At 43.1% G+C, this 17,446-nt stretch overlaps 1 protein-coding gene across 1 annotated transcript in view; it reads right to left on the bottom strand.

Annotated features, from left to right (window-relative positions):
- The window catches only part of SMG6 (SMG6 nonsense mediated mRNA decay factor), a 303,380-nt gene that overhangs the window by 119,615 nt on the left and 166,319 nt on the right, over positions 1–17,446 (bottom strand). The window contains exon 13 of the mRNA XM_049782046.1: positions 11,200–11,401. Coding sequence (XP_049638003.1) covers positions 11,200–11,401 — 202 coding nt within the window. The remainder of the gene's footprint in view (positions 1–11,199; positions 11,402–17,446) is intronic.

The raw sequence follows: 17,446 nt of genomic DNA, 5'->3' as shown, positions 1-17,446 counted from the left end.
GAACCAGGTCCATCCTGGGTCAGCTGTATGCAAGGCAAATGCCCTACCACTGTGCTATTGCTCCAGCCCCAGCTTCTAAAATTTTTCATTAAAAAAATATTAATTTAAGGGCCAGAACATTAGCACAGCAGGTAGGGCATTTGTCTTACACGTGGCCAACCCAAGTTCAATTCCAGGCATTCCATATTACTCTGCAAGGAGTAATTTCTGAGCACAAAGCCAGGAGTAGCCCCCAAGTGTCACTGGTTGTGGCCTAAAAACAAACAAAAATTAATTTAGGGGGCACAGAGATAGTACAGTGGGTATGGTTTGCTTTATATAAAGTGGCTGGACCTAAGTTCAACTCCCTGCAACCCATATGATTCTCTGAGCATTGCCAGGAGTAATTCCTGAGTATAGAGCCCTGAACATCACCCGGTGTGGTAAAAATAAATAAATAAATAAATAAATAAATAAATAAATAATTAAAACAACTTTTTTGTTTGGTTTTCATTTTTTGTTTTTTGGGCCACACCCGGCAGTGCTCTGGGGTTACTCCTGGTTGTCTGCTCAGAAATAGCTCCTAGCAGGCATGGGGGACCATATGGGACACCAGGATTCGAACCAACCATCTTAGGTCCTGGATCGGCTGCTTGCAAGGCAAACACCGCTGTGCTATCTTTCTGGCCCCAATTAAAACAACTTTTAATTAAAATTTTTATTTCATGTACCATATTTTCTGGTGTAGAAGATGACATTGTTTTGTTTGTTTGTTTGTTTTTTTGGGTCACACCCGGCAGCACTCAGGGGTTACTCCTGGCTCCATGCTCAGAATTTATTCCTGGCAGGCTCGGGGGACCATATGGGATGCCGGGATTTGAACTGATACCTTCTGCATGAAAGGTAAATGCCTTACCTCCATGCTATCTCTCCGGCCCCATAAGATGACTTTTTAACCATGAAAAACTTCTTAAAAGTTGGGGGTCAACTTATACACTGGTATACAGTATGCTGAAACATACTCCATCTTCAGGGAAGAGTGATCTGGCCCCCTCTTACCGACATACCCCATACAACTGCCAGGTGTTATCTCTCAGTTCTCTGCTTGTCCTGATTCATCTTTCAGGGCACACAGAGGAGCTGAGTTACAGAGTGTTACATCTCATCCAGCTGTCATGAACGCAGCTTTCCAGTGCTCAGTCCTCTGTTAAACTTTTATGGGACACAGAGGCAGCGCTCTGTCTCCCTCTAGCTGCCCTATTAGTCACCACACCCCAGCCAGCTGCTCTTGGAGGAGCCCCCTCTCCCAGCTCTCAACGCAGATCACAACTAAAAAAAATCACAGTCACTCATTACAAATGACAAATGTAAAATGTTATTGTCACTCTAAAGTTTAGTTTTATTGAACATTTACTGTTTTTTTTTGTTTGTTTTTGGGCCACACCCGGCAGTGCTCAGGGGTTACTCCTGGCAGGCAAGGGGGACCATATGGGACACCGGGATTCGAACCAACCACCTTTGGTCCTGGATCAGCTGTTTGCAAGGCAAACACCACTGTGCTATCTCTCCAGGCCCTAAACATTTACTGTTAACCTATGAGGGTTCTACTCTTTTTCTCTTACTTTTTTTTTTTTTTTTTTGGTTTCTGGGTCACACCCAGCAGCGCTCAGGGGACCATATGGGATGCTGGGATTTGAACCACTGACCTTCTGCATGCAAGGTAAAAGCCTTACCTCCATGCTATCTCTCCGGTTCCTTCTCTTATGCCTTTTTTTTTTTTTTTTTTTTTTGGTTTTTGGGCCACACCTGGCGATGCTCAAGGGTTACTCCTGGCTGTCTGCTCATAAATAGCTCCTGGCAGGCACGGGGTACCATATGGGACACCGGGATTCGAACCAACCACCTTTGGTCCTGGATTGGCTGCTTGCAAGGCAAACACCGCTGTGCTATCTCTCCGGGCCCCTCTTACACTTTTTAATTTCCATTTGGTGTGCATTAAAAGAAAGGTAGTCTTATATGGCAAATATAGCCCAAACCATATATATTTTAACAGGAAAAGTAGAGGGGGGGTCCATCTTATACACCGTAAAATACAGTAGTATATATATATAAATATGGACCTGATTTTTGGATACTATTTCTATACATCAATTATGCTAAATTAATTTCACTTTTGGGTTTTTTTTATTTGGTTTTATTTTGGGAGGGTCAACACCTTGTTTTGCTCAAGGTTTTCTCTCTTCTTTTTAAACTGTTAGGTTTTTTTTTTTAATTTATTTATTTTGCTTGAAGTGTTAGGCTCACTTCATTAATTTTAAAGAAATATTTATAAATTCTCAAATAAAAGCAACATTAGTTATCTGTCAATTGATCTTTCTTTTTGTTTGCTTTTGTTTTGGGGCCACACCCAGTGGCACTCAAGCATTACTCCTTGCATAAGTTGGGGACAGAGAAATAGCACTGCTGTAGGGCATTTGACTTACACGTGGCCGATTCAGGATTGACCTGGTTCAATCCCTGGCATCCTATCTGGTCCCCCAAGTCTGTCAAGAGTGATTTCCTGAGTGCAGAGCCAGGAGTAACCCGAGTGCTGCCAAGTGTGACCCAAAACCAAAAAAAAATTGCTCCTGGGGCCGGAGAGATAGCATGGAGGTAAGGCATTTGCCTTGCATGCAGAAGGACGGTGGTTCAAATCCAGGCACCCCATATGGTCCCCCGAGCCTGCCAGGAGCGATTTCTGAGCATAGAGCCAGGAGTAACCCCTGAGCACTGCCAGGTGTGACCCAAAAACCAAACCAAAACCAAAACAAAACAAAACAAAAAAAAAAAGAAATTGTTTCTGGCAGGTTCAGTGTACCAGATGGGATGCCAGGATTGAACCCAGGTCCTTCTTGGGTTGGTTGCATGCAAAGCAAATGCCCTACTACTGTGCTATCTCTCTGGTCTGGTTTTCTCTTAATTCTGCACTCAGGGATCATTCCTAACATGCAACAGGGGAAAAAATAGAGCACAAGGGAGTGAATCCAGGTTGCCTGTGTCCAAAACAATCAACTTAGCCAGCATATGATTTTTCTGACCCCTGATAAATTAATTTTAATAAGTTATCCTATTTTTTTAAATTTTCTATGTATCTATTTCTGCTTTAGCAAAGTCACCACAAATTTAATGGCATAAAACAAAAGAAATGGAAAACAGGGAGAACTCTCAATGACACTGAAGCTAAAGGTTTCATCCAAGGATGAAACACCATTGACCAAACAAGTGGAAGCAAAGATAAACAAAATAGGACTACATTAAATTAAATTAAATTAAATTAAATTAAGAATTTTTCTGCCCCTCATAGAAATGAGGACCAGGATACAAAATCCACCCACAGAATGGGAGAAACTATTAACTCAATACCTATCTAATAAGAGGTTAATATCTGAGATATATAAGGCGCTGGTAGAACTTAACAAGAGAAAAATATCTAACTCCATCAAGAAATGGGGAGGAAAGGGGACAAAGCAATAGCACAGCAAGTAGCGTGTTTGCCTTGCATGCAGCTGACCCAGGTTCAATCCTCGGCATCAAAGATGGTCCCTGAGCCTGCTAAGAGTATTTTCTGAATATAGAGCCAGAAGTAACTTCTGAGTACCATCAGGTATGGCCCCAAAACAAACAAAAAACAAAATAGGAAAAAAGATAACCAGACATTTCCTCAACGAAGAAATACAGATGATCAAAAGGCACATGAAAACATGTTCTGGGGACAGAGCAATAACACAGTGGTAAGGCATTTCCCTTGTATGGGGCCAATCCTGGCATCCCATATGGTCCCTCGAGCCTGCCAGGAGTGACTTCTGAGCGCAGAGCCAGGAGTAACCCCTGCATGCTGCTCGGTGTGACCCAAAAACCAAAAAAGAAAAGAAGAAAGAAAAAATGTTCCACATCAATAATTATCAGGGGGGCCCGGAGAGATAGCACAGTGGTGTTTGCCTTGCAAGCAACCGATCCAGGACCAAAGGTGGTTGGTTCGAATCCTGGTGTCCCATATGGTCCCCCATGCCTGCCAGGAGCTATTTTTGAGCAGACAGCCAAGAGTAACCCTTGAGCATCGCAGGGTGTGGCCCAAAAATAAAAAAAAAAATAATAAAAAAAATTATCAGGGAGATGCAAATTAAAACTACAAGGTAATATCACCTCACACCACACATCAAGCACAAGAACAACCAGTGTTGGCATGGATGCAGGGAGAAAGGGTCTCTCATTCACTGCTGGTGGGAATATAGACTGGTCCCACCCAACTTTTTGTAAAACAATATGGACACTCTTTAAAATACTAAAAATTGATCTCCCATATGCCCAGGCAATACTGCTTGTAGGAATACACCTTAAGGACCCAAAACACAATGCAGAAAAGATATCTGCACTCTTATGCTCACTGGGGCAGTATTCACAATAACCAGAATCTGGAAACAACACAAGTGCCTAATAACAGATGAATGGATAAAGGAATGGTGGTACATCTACACAATGAAATATTATGCAGCTATTCTAAAAAATGAAGTCATGAAATTTGTTTACTCATGAATGGGTACGGAGAATATTATGGTGAACGAAATAAGTCAGAGGGATAGGGATAGACAGAATGATCACACTTGTGGAATTTAAAAAAACTATGATAATAATACCCAAAGACAACAGAGATGAGGGCCAGGAGGACTGGTCTGTGATAAGAAACGTGCTACAAACAGCAGGAGAGTGCAGGTAGGGCAGAGAAGGGACCACGAAGGCAATGATAGTTGAAAATTATCACTCTGGACAAGAAATGGGTGCTGGAAGGAGGTAAAGTGATATGTATGATACCCCTTCAGTAACCATATTGCAAACCAGTGTTTAGAAGAGAAAAGGGAGAGGCAGAGAGATGGAGGGAGGGAGGGGGGTAGATCGAGGCAGAGAGGGAGAGGAAGAGAGAGGGATGGAGAGAGGGAGGACAAGAGGGGGAGGGAGAGAGAGGGGGAGAGTGAAAAAGAAGGGAGAGAGGAGGAGGATGTCTGCCATAGATATGGCAGAAGGGAGAGTGGGAAGCAAATTGGGGACACTGTATGACTGAAAATCATAAATAATTTTGTAGAAGTATCTCATGGTGATTCATTAAAAATGTATTTAAGGGGCCGGGCGGTTGCGCTAAATGTAAGGTGCCTGCCTTGCCTGCGCTAGCCTTGGACGGACCGCGGTTCGATCCCCGGTGTCCCATATGGTCCCCCAAGCCAGGAGCAACTTCTGAGCGCATAACCAGGAGTAACCCCTGAGCGTTACCGGGTGTGGCCCAAAAACCAAAAAAAAAAAAAAAAAAAAAGTATTTAAATTCACATTGGTTTCAACAAAAGTTATAAAAAATATATTTAAAGGGCCGGAGAGATAGCATGGAGGTAGGGTATTTGCCTTGCATGCAGAAGGATGGTGGTTCGAATTCTGACATCCCTGGGGTGATTTCTGAATGTAGAGACTGGAGTAACCCCTGAGTGCTGCCAGATGTGACCCAGAAACCACCCCCCAAAAAATATATATTTAAAAAATCACTTATCTATAAAAATAAACAATAAATAAAAGAATTTCTAGGTTGGAACAATAAAACAGCAGTTAGGATGCTTGCCTTGCAAGCAGACAAGCCAGGTTCAATTCCTGGCATCCCTGACAAGGGTGGTACCAATCTCCTGCCAGATTCTTTTATTTTATTTTTGGGTCACACCTAGCAGCGCACAGGGGTCACTCCTGGCTCCAGGCTCAGAAATTGCTCCTGGCAGGCTCGGGGGACCATATGGGATGCTGGGATTCGAAACCACCGACCTGCACACAAGGCACCTGCATACAAGGCACCCTGCTGGGTGCTTTTAAAAAGTCTCTGGATGGGGCCCGGAGAGATAGCACAGCGGCGTTTGCCTTGCAAGCAGCCGATCCAGGACCAAAGGTGGTTGGTTCGAATCCTGGTGTCCCATATGGTCGGTCCCCTGTGCCTGCCAGGAGCTATTTCTGAGCAGACAGCCAGGAGTAAACCCCTGAGCAATGCCAGGTGTGGCCCAAAAACAAAAACAAAAACAAACAAAAAAAAGTCTCTGGATGCCTCCATTTTTGGCTTCCTGATTTCCTGCATGATGCAGCTGAAGACATCCCCTGTTAACTTAATCCCATCAAGGCTCCCAGGCCAGGTAGGTTCTTCTATCCTGCTTCTGTAGCCTTGTGCATCTTCTAGTCAATGAACTGACAATTACACGTAGAAAAAAACAACACTACAAGTGAGACAATGGGGGAAAAACACAGGTCAAGTTCATGTATAAAGAATGAAGTGGGCAGTTCTGAGGACCTGAGAAGAGCCAACCACCTAGTTAGCCTCTCAGATAAGGAGTTTAGAGAAGAAATATGGAGAGTGTTCATGGAACTCAAAGAAAGCATAGATCGAGTTGAACATAGCACAAATAAGAATCAAGAGTATATAAAGATAGAAATCAGAAAATTCCAAACTGAAATAACAGGTCTGAAAAACTCAGTAGACAAATTGAAAACCTCAATGGAAAACCTCTCCAACAGACTATCATGAGCTGGAAGATGAGATGCAAAACAACTCCATTTAACAGAAGAGATTGGAAAAGAGCCTTAAAGCAAATGATCAGACAATGGAAAATATACTCAATTCCTGGCATCTCATATGGTCCTACAAGCTCACTATGTATGATTCCTGATTTCAAAGCCACTAAGACTTGCTAGTTGTGCCCCAAAAACCCAAACCACCAAACCAAAAATGTTTTTAATAAAAGTATCAAAGTGTAGATAGGATTCTGGGAGAATTCTGTTTCCTGCCTTTTCCAGTATTCCTCCATTCTTTGGGGAGGGGGGTAGTGTTGTTGTTGTTTTCGGGTCACACCCAGGGGCACTCAGATCACTCCTGACTGCACTCAGAAATCATTCCTGGCAGGGTCGGGGGATCCTCTGGGATGCCAGGGATAGAACCCATGTCGGCCACATGCAAGGCAAACACTCTACTCACTGTGCTATCATTCTGGCACCTTCCTTCATTTTTTATTTTTATTTATTTTTTGGAGGGGAGGCACACTGAGTGACACTCAGGGGTTTCTCCTGGCTATGTGCTCAGAAATTGCTCCTGGCTTGGGGAACCATATGGGACAGACGCAAGGGGGGGGGGGGGACACGAACCGGGATCCATCCTAGGTTAGCATGTGCAAGGCAAATGCCCAACCACTTGCGCCACCGCTCCAGCCCCACCATTATTTTTGTTTGTTTGTTTTGGGTCACACCTAGCAGTGCTCAGGGGTTACTCCTGGCTCTATGCTCAGAAATCGCTCCTGGCAGGCTTGGGGACCATATGGTTTGCTGAGATTCGAACCACCATCCTTCTGCATACAAGGCAAACGCCTTACCTCTATGCTATCTCTCCGGCCCCCAACCATTTTTTATTTTTATTTATTAATTTTTGGTTTTGGGCTACATCTGGTGACACTCTTTGGTTATGCCTGGCTATGTGCTCAGAAATCACTTCTGGCTCAGGGGACCATATGGGACACTGGGGATTGAATCCAGGTCCGTCCTAGGTTAGTGGAGTGCAAGGCAAATGCCCTGCTGCTGTGCTATCGCTCTGGCTCCCTTCTTCCATCTTTAAAGCCAGCTTTATACTCTAAGCTTTTCTTTTCCCCATCTACCTGTTATTTGATTTCTGGTTCAATTATCATATTCTTTTACTGGCTCTGACACTTCTTCCTCCTTATAAGGATTCTGTTGACTACAATAAGCCCCCTGGATAGGCCAAGATCTTCCCATCATCTCAGCAAAGGCCTGATTGCTTTATAAGGTAAATTTTTGATGGGTGTGGGAATTAGATGAGAATCATCTTTTGGTTCATTACTCTTACTCTGCCTCATTATAGGGTGAGGACATATGGCAGGTGTAGCACACCACTTGGAACCTTTTCACTACTACTCATAGTCAGAGTATAAAGTCATAGTTCAGAGGCCCAAAGTAAACTATCCACTGAAAAGGAAGTAATCAGAGGGTGGAATTTCTTCTTGACAGAGCAGATCACAAGTCTAGGAAGGTCAGAAATTGCCAAAGAGGGATTGGGGGGGGGGGGGAGTTTGGAACTCAAAGGTCTGGAACTCCTACTTTGCATACAAAAGCCTTAGATTTGATCCTTTGTACTGCACAGTACCTGAGTACTTTGCCAATAGTATAGGCCCCAAACCAAAACAAACAAAAAGAACCTATTAATTTCCATATAGTTATCTGGGGAATATGATATGGATTTCGTTTTTTTGAGCTCTAGGTTAAGAGGAGAGCAAATGCAAAGAGTCTTAGGTATGAGTCCTTGAGTTATCTGTGGAACAGCCAAGATACCAATGTGAATAAAACAAAATAGATAAGAGGAGAGCACTAGGGGCCAGAGAGATAGAATAGATATAAGGCATTTGCCTTGTATGCAGAAGGTCGGTGGTTCGAATCCCGGCACCCATATGATCCCCTGTGCCTGCCAGGGGCAATTTCTGAGCATAGAGCCAGGAGTAGCCCCTGAGTGCTGCTGGGTGTGAGCCAAAAACCAAAAATAAATAATAAATAAATAAATAAATAAAGAGGAGAGCACTAGGAAGTAAGGCAAAAGAGTTAAGAGGTAATATCAGATCACTGAAAGCACAGCAGGTTATTGTTAAAATTTTTATTTATGGGGGCCAGAGAGAAAGTATAGTAGGTAAGGAAAAGAAATTTAGGCATTTAGACCTGGGGACACTATGCCTGACATATCTGCTTCACAATCCTTAAAATGGAGACATATCTTAGTCAAACTAAGCTGCAATTGTCCCAGGAAACCTGTGAATCACCACCACAGGCTGAGAATACTGATCATTAGTTCTGTGTTCTTTAGCTATATCATATATGTATTAAAAGTATATATGCCACATTGCATATTTATATGTCTATAGATAGATACATCAAATAGATGAATGTATTCACATACTGAGACCAAAGTTGGGAGAGCTGGTGAGGAGAGAGAGTATAGGATGTGTGAAGCTAGTTAGGATTCCTTCCTTGTTTTGCAGAGCTGACCCAATAACGAAAAGCACCCTCTTCTGGACTTAAGACCACCTTAAAACCACAAAAGATGAGCAGGACCTTCTGGCACAACACATGGTTATTTATCCTATTTTTCTTCTCATTCTTCTAACTGAATAGCTTCCAAAAGTGTAAACTTATTAGCTTGTCCTCAGCTTTACATACTACAACTTCTCATTAGTATCCCTTTATGAGATGAGAAGAGCAAGATGCTATTCCAAATTTTCACTGAAAGTAAAAATGGGGCGGGGGTGGAGGAAATTGTTGAAAGGACACTGGTATAGAAATAATGCATGTCTGAAGCCCAATCATGAATAACTTTATGACTTAATGGTAACTAAATTTAAAGTTTTTTTAGGAGATTAAAAAGAAAACAAAGAAAGAGGCAAACAAACAAAAAAGTATTCCTCTTGGAAGAGAGAAGCTCTCACAGTTCAAAGATCCATTAGTCACTTAAAGCATCCACAGTGGGTGGGGTTTTTAATGTCTAGAACTATTATCTGCTTACAGATATCTACGCAAAGGGAAGGGAATATATGTTAGGAATCTGGCTGTAAGAAATTCACTCACTGTTTATAATGGTTGGGAACAGCCCTTTTAGTCAATTAAAACTTGAGAACATTCCTTTGGTTCGATAAAGAAAACAAAGACTGCTTAAAGAAATCTTGACATATAAAAGAATACTGTTATCACTAAATATGAATCCATATAAGAACATGTTAAAAACTATTAAGTGAAGATGAGGACAGAGCTCAGCAGTATAGTGCATGCTTCACATGTATCAGGCCCTGGATTCAATCCCTCGTACTTCCAAAATATTATAAAGTATTTATGTACTTTATAATATGAAGAGAGGAATACAAATAGTATATATGAGTCCCTCCCCCCATTTTTTTTTGTTTTTGGGCCACACCCAGCGGCGCTCAGGGGTTACCCCTGGCTCTGCATTCAGAAATTGCTCCTGGCAGACTTGGGAACCACTTTTATTTTAAGTGTTATATGTGTTATATTAGAAGTTAAATATGATTATATATTATTAGCAAAATAACATTGCTGTTACCTAAGTAAAAGGAATATGGCTAAAATTTTTACAAACTGTTTACAATGCTCATGTACTTTTTTTCTACTAAAAATATTTAAAAATTAAATTGCAACTTAAAGTTTATATCCACAACTTATTTGTACCATGACTTTAGAAAACAATAACAAGAAAAACCCCAAACCAAAAATACCCAAAGACCAACCTCTCTCTTTCTAAATTCTTCATTTAGGTCAAATGACTTCCTCCTGAGAAGTCATTTGTAGACTCTTCCCTAGGGGATATGATGCTAATAACTCTGCAGCGAGGTCAGTCCCTGGGTTCCCTGGGCCAGTGCAAGAGACTCTGGTCCCAGGGTCTATGGGTGCTGCTTCCCCCTCTGAGCAACCATGACACCAGAATGTGAAACAGAAGGGACCTACTCTCCACACCTGGTCAAAGATTCAACTACTAAACAGGGACTATGAGTTCCATAGTTCCCACCAAGGCAACAGGCAATGAGCTTTGTTTTTTATAAACAGACAGGCAAGAAAAAAAGTTCAGGTTAAAATACATCCTTAGAGAAAGAAAAAATAGAAACCAGGCTGTGGGGAATGCTTCATATTCCTAAAAGCTTTTTTGTAAGTTAACACATGGTGTCTGCTTCTCTCTAGTCACCTATTTATCACTCTCCTCCTTAGAGAAGGGAAAAAGCCCTGGCTGTTTTCCTAGTGCAGTTTTGTGGCTGGGGGAAAAGAGGAGAGGGGGGAGGAAGGAGGGTGCTTTAAGCATGATGCAAACCATTTGGAGTTGAGTGAGAGCACTGCCAACACAAGCTGCACTATTTAAACAAGTGAGGAAATGATCGTATATACAACATGCCAGCGAGCACACACACACACACCAAAGGAAGTCGAGAGGGTTTTTTTTTTTTTCAGGACACAGAGCTGGATGTCAACGGCTAAAAGGTCGATATTTTCCCTTAACACCCTTCTCAATGACTTAATCATGTTCCGTTTGCACAGAAAACTTCCCAAGAATAAAAAAGTCTGGAGAATTAAGAGGAGGGGTGAATGGAGAGAGATGTTTGGCCTGGAGCTGACCTTATCTGAGGTTTTCTCCACGTAGCAGGGGTCCTGAGGGGCAGCCAGCAAGGGGACAAAGCCCGAGAGAAGACGATCCTCTTCCAGAGTAAGAAGGGTGAGGTCATCATCAGAGTCCTTGTACAGCGGCACCTCAGACTGATTCACGGCAGTCAGTATGTTACAGAAATCAGCCAGCACTGACCACACATCTACAGCAACCCTGTAAGGAATAAAGTAAGAACACATGAGTATCTCTAAATAGTGACTAGGTACAGTTTGGAGATATCTTACCAGGGTTAAGATGCTTCCCTTGCATGCAACCGATCCTGGTAAAACCTCCAGTACCACATATGGTCCCTAAGTACCACCAGGAGTGATCTCTGAACATAGAGGCAGGAATAAGCCCGGAGTACCAACACATGTGCAAAACAAAAAAGGGAGGGGGAACAAACCAGTTTGAAGTATTTGAAGCACATATGAGTAGAGGGTGAAACTTGTGACAAAAGTGTACTGCTTACTATTAGCATCTGCCAAGAAATCTTACCTCAAAACTAGGATACAGAATTTCCCTTATGGCAATTTGGTGTGTGCTTGTCCCATTTTTAAGCAAGGTTGAAATTGATTAGAAGGAATTTTTAATCTTAACCAGAAAGGAAAAAGAATTTAGAATTTAGACAATCAGTTGCCTGATGCAGGCTCTGTCACCTTTCCAGACAGTGTGCCTGAGACACTTTCTCAAATACTCTATAGACACCCAGTGCCCGAGGCGGCTCCCAGAATTTTCCCGCTGCAATCCAGCCAAGTAAGTGCCACACAAACAGCAAGAGAGTACCAATCTCTCCACCTCCTGCATAACCACACGGACCATCACACCACTCAAAGTCATGTGTGCTTCCTCCTCACTGCCCAATAACACACATGCTTTAAAAGTAGCTTCTTGTATAAGCAGGAAAACAGACATACCCAACAAAAGCTTTATTCCTCTACTGAAGTGATAGCATAGCAGCTAGGGTGTTTGCTTTACATGAGGCTGACCCAGGTTAATCCCCAGCATTCATATGGTCCCTTGACCCTGCCAGGAATGATTTCTAAGAGCAGAGCCAGGATCCTGAGCACCTCCAGGTGTGGCCCCTAAAACAAAACAAACAAACCAATCTACTTTATTCCTATCCAGCCAAGATCCTCCCAGAAAGGTAAAGTTTCCATGCATTTTAACAGATGAATCAGTTTAAGTACTGTCTTGACCATGTTACTCACTCTCCTTTTCCTTAGCTGTGAAAGGTTTGATAAGAGTATCAAAAAACTGAGACTGTCCCAGTTTTAGCCAAGAAAAGGTCCTCATTTCCCAAAACCCCTTTCCCAAGTAAATTGGGATGATCAGTCATTCTAACTGCTTATCACTAGAACCTGGCTAAATAAAAGAAACTATGAAAATGCATATTCTGGCTCTGCTCAGTTCAAATGCCAGGATCAAAATTTTAAAAATAAGATTCATTTCTCTGTTGGCATTGTTTGTCAAAATTCTATTATGGTTATTCAGATCCTACTTTGATGGGAGTTAAAGAAACTCACAGTTCTCCTTTTGCCTGCTCAAGGCACAGCTCAAATAGTCAAACTGTGGTCAGATCCAGGGCTTGCCAAGTTTACAGAACTTGGCTTTCATCTCCAGAGGACCACCAAACTAGGAAGTCTGGGACAAGAAGTACCTTATGGAGACTAAGCTATATTCCAGAAGGAATGAGACACATAGGAGAATTACAAAGGAAAGCTTTCTAATTAGGTTCAAGAAGTAGAGTGGCAAGTGGAAAGAAGCAGAGAGCCATACCAATGAGTGACATTCTGGAATCTTCCCAGAAGTTACTGCGCATGAGCCAAAAATGTTTGGGAGGGGCCTCAGACTTCAGAAAGTAATTCGTTTCCCTAGAGGCTAGACACCTTTGAGAGATACTAGAAAAGAAGGCATTTAGGGAACATGCCACTGCAAGTGATAGGGGGTGGAAGGTAGAGACAAAGTGGACTGAAGCATGGGGACTCACTAACTGGACCCAGGTGAAAGGAGCCTGCACTAGTTTATTTACTGTAATCATGGCACTACGAAAGGCAATGAAATGAAACATCTTGTTTTCAAGAGTGTCCTGGGAACCAGGCAGAACACTGCTCCATTAATCACACAACAGCACATAGTCAACACACGTGTACAGCAGAAGTAACTCACTTCACAGGCTTTGCCTAAGAAAAAAAGCACATGCTTTAGAAGAATCACCAGAGGGACAGAGGGACAAGAGTTTTCTAAGTCTCTCTCTGCACAGACATCGACAATCAGATTCATTCACAAAGCTCTATCTTTTGGCTCAGCTGGGTTTGGCTGTCAAAAATGTTTAAATATGGAAAAAAATAAACAGTTGCAACACGTTTCTGTGCAAAGATCTGCCTTAGCCCCTTTGTGATGTAATGGGAAACACGGCATTCAGGCTACCAGCTGTAGAATAAACAGAACTTTGAGGGTTAAAAGGAACTGAACTTTCCACGACCCCATCTGCAGAGAAGAAAATAATAAGAGGAATGATGCACTGCCCCACAGCTCTGATAGTTTATCCTCCAGTCCCGGCTGCAGAGACAAGCACCGGATGTGATAGGGCTGCTCAGGGCCGCCTCCGAGGTTAGCGCTGCCCATGGGAGATGCACAGGGAGGTTCTTCCAGCTCTCCGCTTCCTCCCCCAGTGCCCTGCTGGCCACTTGAGCCCACTGCCTGAGTTCAATCCCACAGCGCTGGTGAGCTCTGGCCAACAGGCACTGCTCGGCTGCAGAGCAGCAATTTGGAAAATAAACAGGAAAGACGACAGTGAGAAGGAAGAAGGTGAAAAGTCTCCCAGCTGAATTCTTGGCTTGGAGGCCTTGGTTGGTGCTGTGCAGGTCAAGGCTGTTGCAGGACATAGCTGGGGGTGTGGGGTAGCAGCATCCCAAGGCAGGGAGAGGCGGCAGAAAATTACCCACGGCTGCCACAGTGGGAGGCCCCACTTCCCTCTCTCATCCTCCCACCCCTACCATCTTGGATCCAAGACGAAAAAATATGTGGTACCATGTGGTTCTCATTACCATGCTCTCCTGTTCCCTAAGGCTCAGATAAACCAAAACTGACTCCTCCCAGAGATTACTGGCCACCACTAGGGACCCCTGCCCACATCTGCCTTTTGCCCATTACCACCCACCTTGTGCCAAAACCTGAAGACACTACAAAATGAAGTAGAAAAGTTTCTATCACAGTACTGATTTGTACAACAGCAACTGATGCCAAAAGGCATAGGAAGTGTCCTGAATTCCCAACTCAGAAAAATAAAATGGACTAAGGGCCAAACTAGTCTGAGAAGAACCGAGGAAATATACTAAAAGCTTCAACCAAAGGTCATTTCTGCTCAGATTCGTTTCAAATGACTGAACTCGATTCTGAGTTCGCTCCTTTCTTCTGGTTTCTCAATAGAATTGATCTGTCCAAGCACACTTCACAATTCCTCCTCTCTTACCGGGCACTATGGACATGAATATAACTAATCCAGTACTGTGGGCTATATGGTAACTCTCTACAGTGAATGTGAGTTATGAGAGAATATTAGAAAACTAAGGGTTTAGTTTAAGAATTGTTAAGGATGAGGTGATTCCTGAAACTTGGGTTATATATCACTCCTGCTTAGTCAATCAGACCTTTGGGCTGAGGAGTCAGTTCTTTGGGTGAACCCAGAGTTTCCTGTCTGAGCAGAAGGGAACAAACTTGGTCACTTTTATCTTTGTAATAGGTGGAGCAACCAACTTTCACCGACCTTCACCCCACTGCAGTTAACTAGGGAGTTAAGGTAGGTGGACCAAGAAGCCCAAAGTCAAATTCTGATGGCTGTGCGTTTTAAATAGTTCCCAATCTTGTGAAAATGTTTGGGAAACTCGCATACAACTATTAAACCAGAAGGATCCTTCTAAAGTGCAATGGGTTTGTTCTAATCCTAAGGCATATTTGGGGGAAATTTCTGAGCCCACTAAAATTAGGGTGTGCTTTTCACTAAGCAGACACAAAGCAGTCAGAGAATGTGAAGCTTTGCCCAGAGAGCCCATTTTTGGCTTTCAGAATGGTGACTCTCAGCAGCCATGAAGTGGTTAGTATACAGGAATCAGCAGTTACAGGATCACCCCAAGAGCCCAACACCACAGCACACACCACACACTAGGACCCCTGGCTGGAGTCTGATCACCAGATCTTAGATTGGGACAAAAACAGCAGTGGCTAGTTAGAGGTATGCATTCAGGACCAAGACCCACTCACTTCCCCACAGACATGCATTCACTTACTCTATAAGGAAAGAAAAAAAAAAAGAGTTAATTTACTTTTTATTGCCTCAGAATTCCAAGGTTTAATGTAGCTGTCAGTTTGAGTGCACTGCAGCTGCTGGCCGATACAATGCAGCCCAGGCCAGCCCAGGTGACTGGGGAAACACATTTCACAGAAATGAACCAACACACACTCTTGGCTGGTTGTTTGGGGGATATTGACTTGGGGAATCAGATTAACCCTTCAGGAAGGGGTTAGTTCTGCAAACAGTAATAGAAGAGCACTTTCGGTCCCTAGGACTGAGAAACCCTGATCTTAGGCAGACTAGGTTTCTGTGTTTCTACAATCTTACAATTTTCTCACACAAGAGATGTTATTCAATTACAACATGTTCTGAAAGATTAAAGTATGAGATATGTGAGGCAAGTTATACCACACTTCCTAGAACTTAGAAAGGCAGATCTGCCAGCTTTATAGGGAAGAGGTCAGGTAGGATCTTTTTCTGCAAATTCCATTTGCGAAAGGATTAAGGGAAGGGTACAATTTGGAAAGAGAGGAGTGCTAGGGTCCTACCAAGCTTAGGCTATCCTTCTGGCAAATCTTTGGAGGACCAAGCCCTCACACACCCCTTCATATTTTTACTGGGGGAACAGGCTGACTGGTGATTAATATCAAGTACAATGACCCCATGTTACAAGCCTGCAGGGGCCTGTGGAGGTGGCCATTTCCTGTGTAATACCAGCTTGTTTAAACACTAACATTCAAACTCCACAGCTGCAGAACAAACCCGGAAAGAGTTGAGTGAGAAGAAGCCCTGCATTGTGTTTTGGAGTTATGGAAGATCAGAGAAGTAGTACAGATGGAAAACAAGTTGGGTCTTTTGGTTCTTAGGGTGAGGAGATCTGGAAATATGACCAAGTTGGTAGAGAAACTAAGCATAAGGAAGTTGAAAAGAGAAAAATCCATCGACTATATGCACTGACTGACATAAGAGAAAAGCTTTTAAGAGATGCAATATTCTCTTCATAAAACTTATTTGGCCATTAGATTCTAGCCTCCAAATCTCTACACAGGATTAATGGCCAACGTAAGACTCTTATAGGAAGCAAAGAGGTAATAGCAGACATAACCAAAATCCAGGAAGACTGGTGTAGGTAAAAATAATAATGTGGGGGGTTGGAGCGATGGCAAAGAGCAGTAAGGTGTCTGCCTTGCCGGTGCTAGCCTAGGACAGACCACGGTTCAATTCTCCAGCATCCTATATGATCCTCCAAGCCAGGAGCAATTTCTGAGTGCATAGTCAGGAGTAATCCCTGAGCGTCACCGAGTATGCCCCCCCAATTTTTGGAGCAATAGAATAATGGATAGAGCTGCTAGCCTTGCCCACAGATGATCTGGTTCCACCTTCAGCACCCCATACATTCCTGAGCATCTCCAGGAGTGATCCCTGAGCACAGAACCAGAAGTAAGCCCTGAGTATTAACTGGTGTGCCTACCACTCCCCTCACCTAAAAAAGAATAGTTTCTAGTTTGGGGCAGGAGAAATAGTATAGGGCTGAAGGTGCTTGCCCTTCATGTAGCCAACCTGGGTTTAATCCCTGAGCCCTGTCAGGAGTGATCCCTAAGCACTGAGCCAGGAATAAGTCTCAGTACTAGAGAGTGTGGCCCCAAATAAACAAAGAAGCAGAATCACTCAATTAAAAAAGGTCTTAAAATAACTTAGTAAGCCCGTTGGGTATCGTGCCAAATCTGTTTTCAGAGGGTTGAAGATCTGGATCTGTTGATGCCTCATTGTAGATAACTCAAGGTCCTGAAATGAGGTGGTAATGGGGTGGGAGTAGGGAGGACATGTGTAGGAGGGCCAAATCTATGTAGCTCTCTGGGACACTTAGAAACTACAGGGGCCGGAGAGATGGCATGGAGGTAGGGCGTTTGCCTTTCATGCAGAAT

Source organism: Suncus etruscus, chromosome 1 (genome assembly GCF_024139225.1).
Source record: "Suncus etruscus isolate mSunEtr1 chromosome 1, mSunEtr1.pri.cur, whole genome shotgun sequence".
Classification (NCBI taxonomy): Eukaryota; Metazoa; Chordata; class Mammalia; order Eulipotyphla; family Soricidae; genus Suncus; species Suncus etruscus.
Note: the sequence above shows the minus strand (reverse complement) of the source record. Positions and strands in the feature narration are given on the sequence as shown.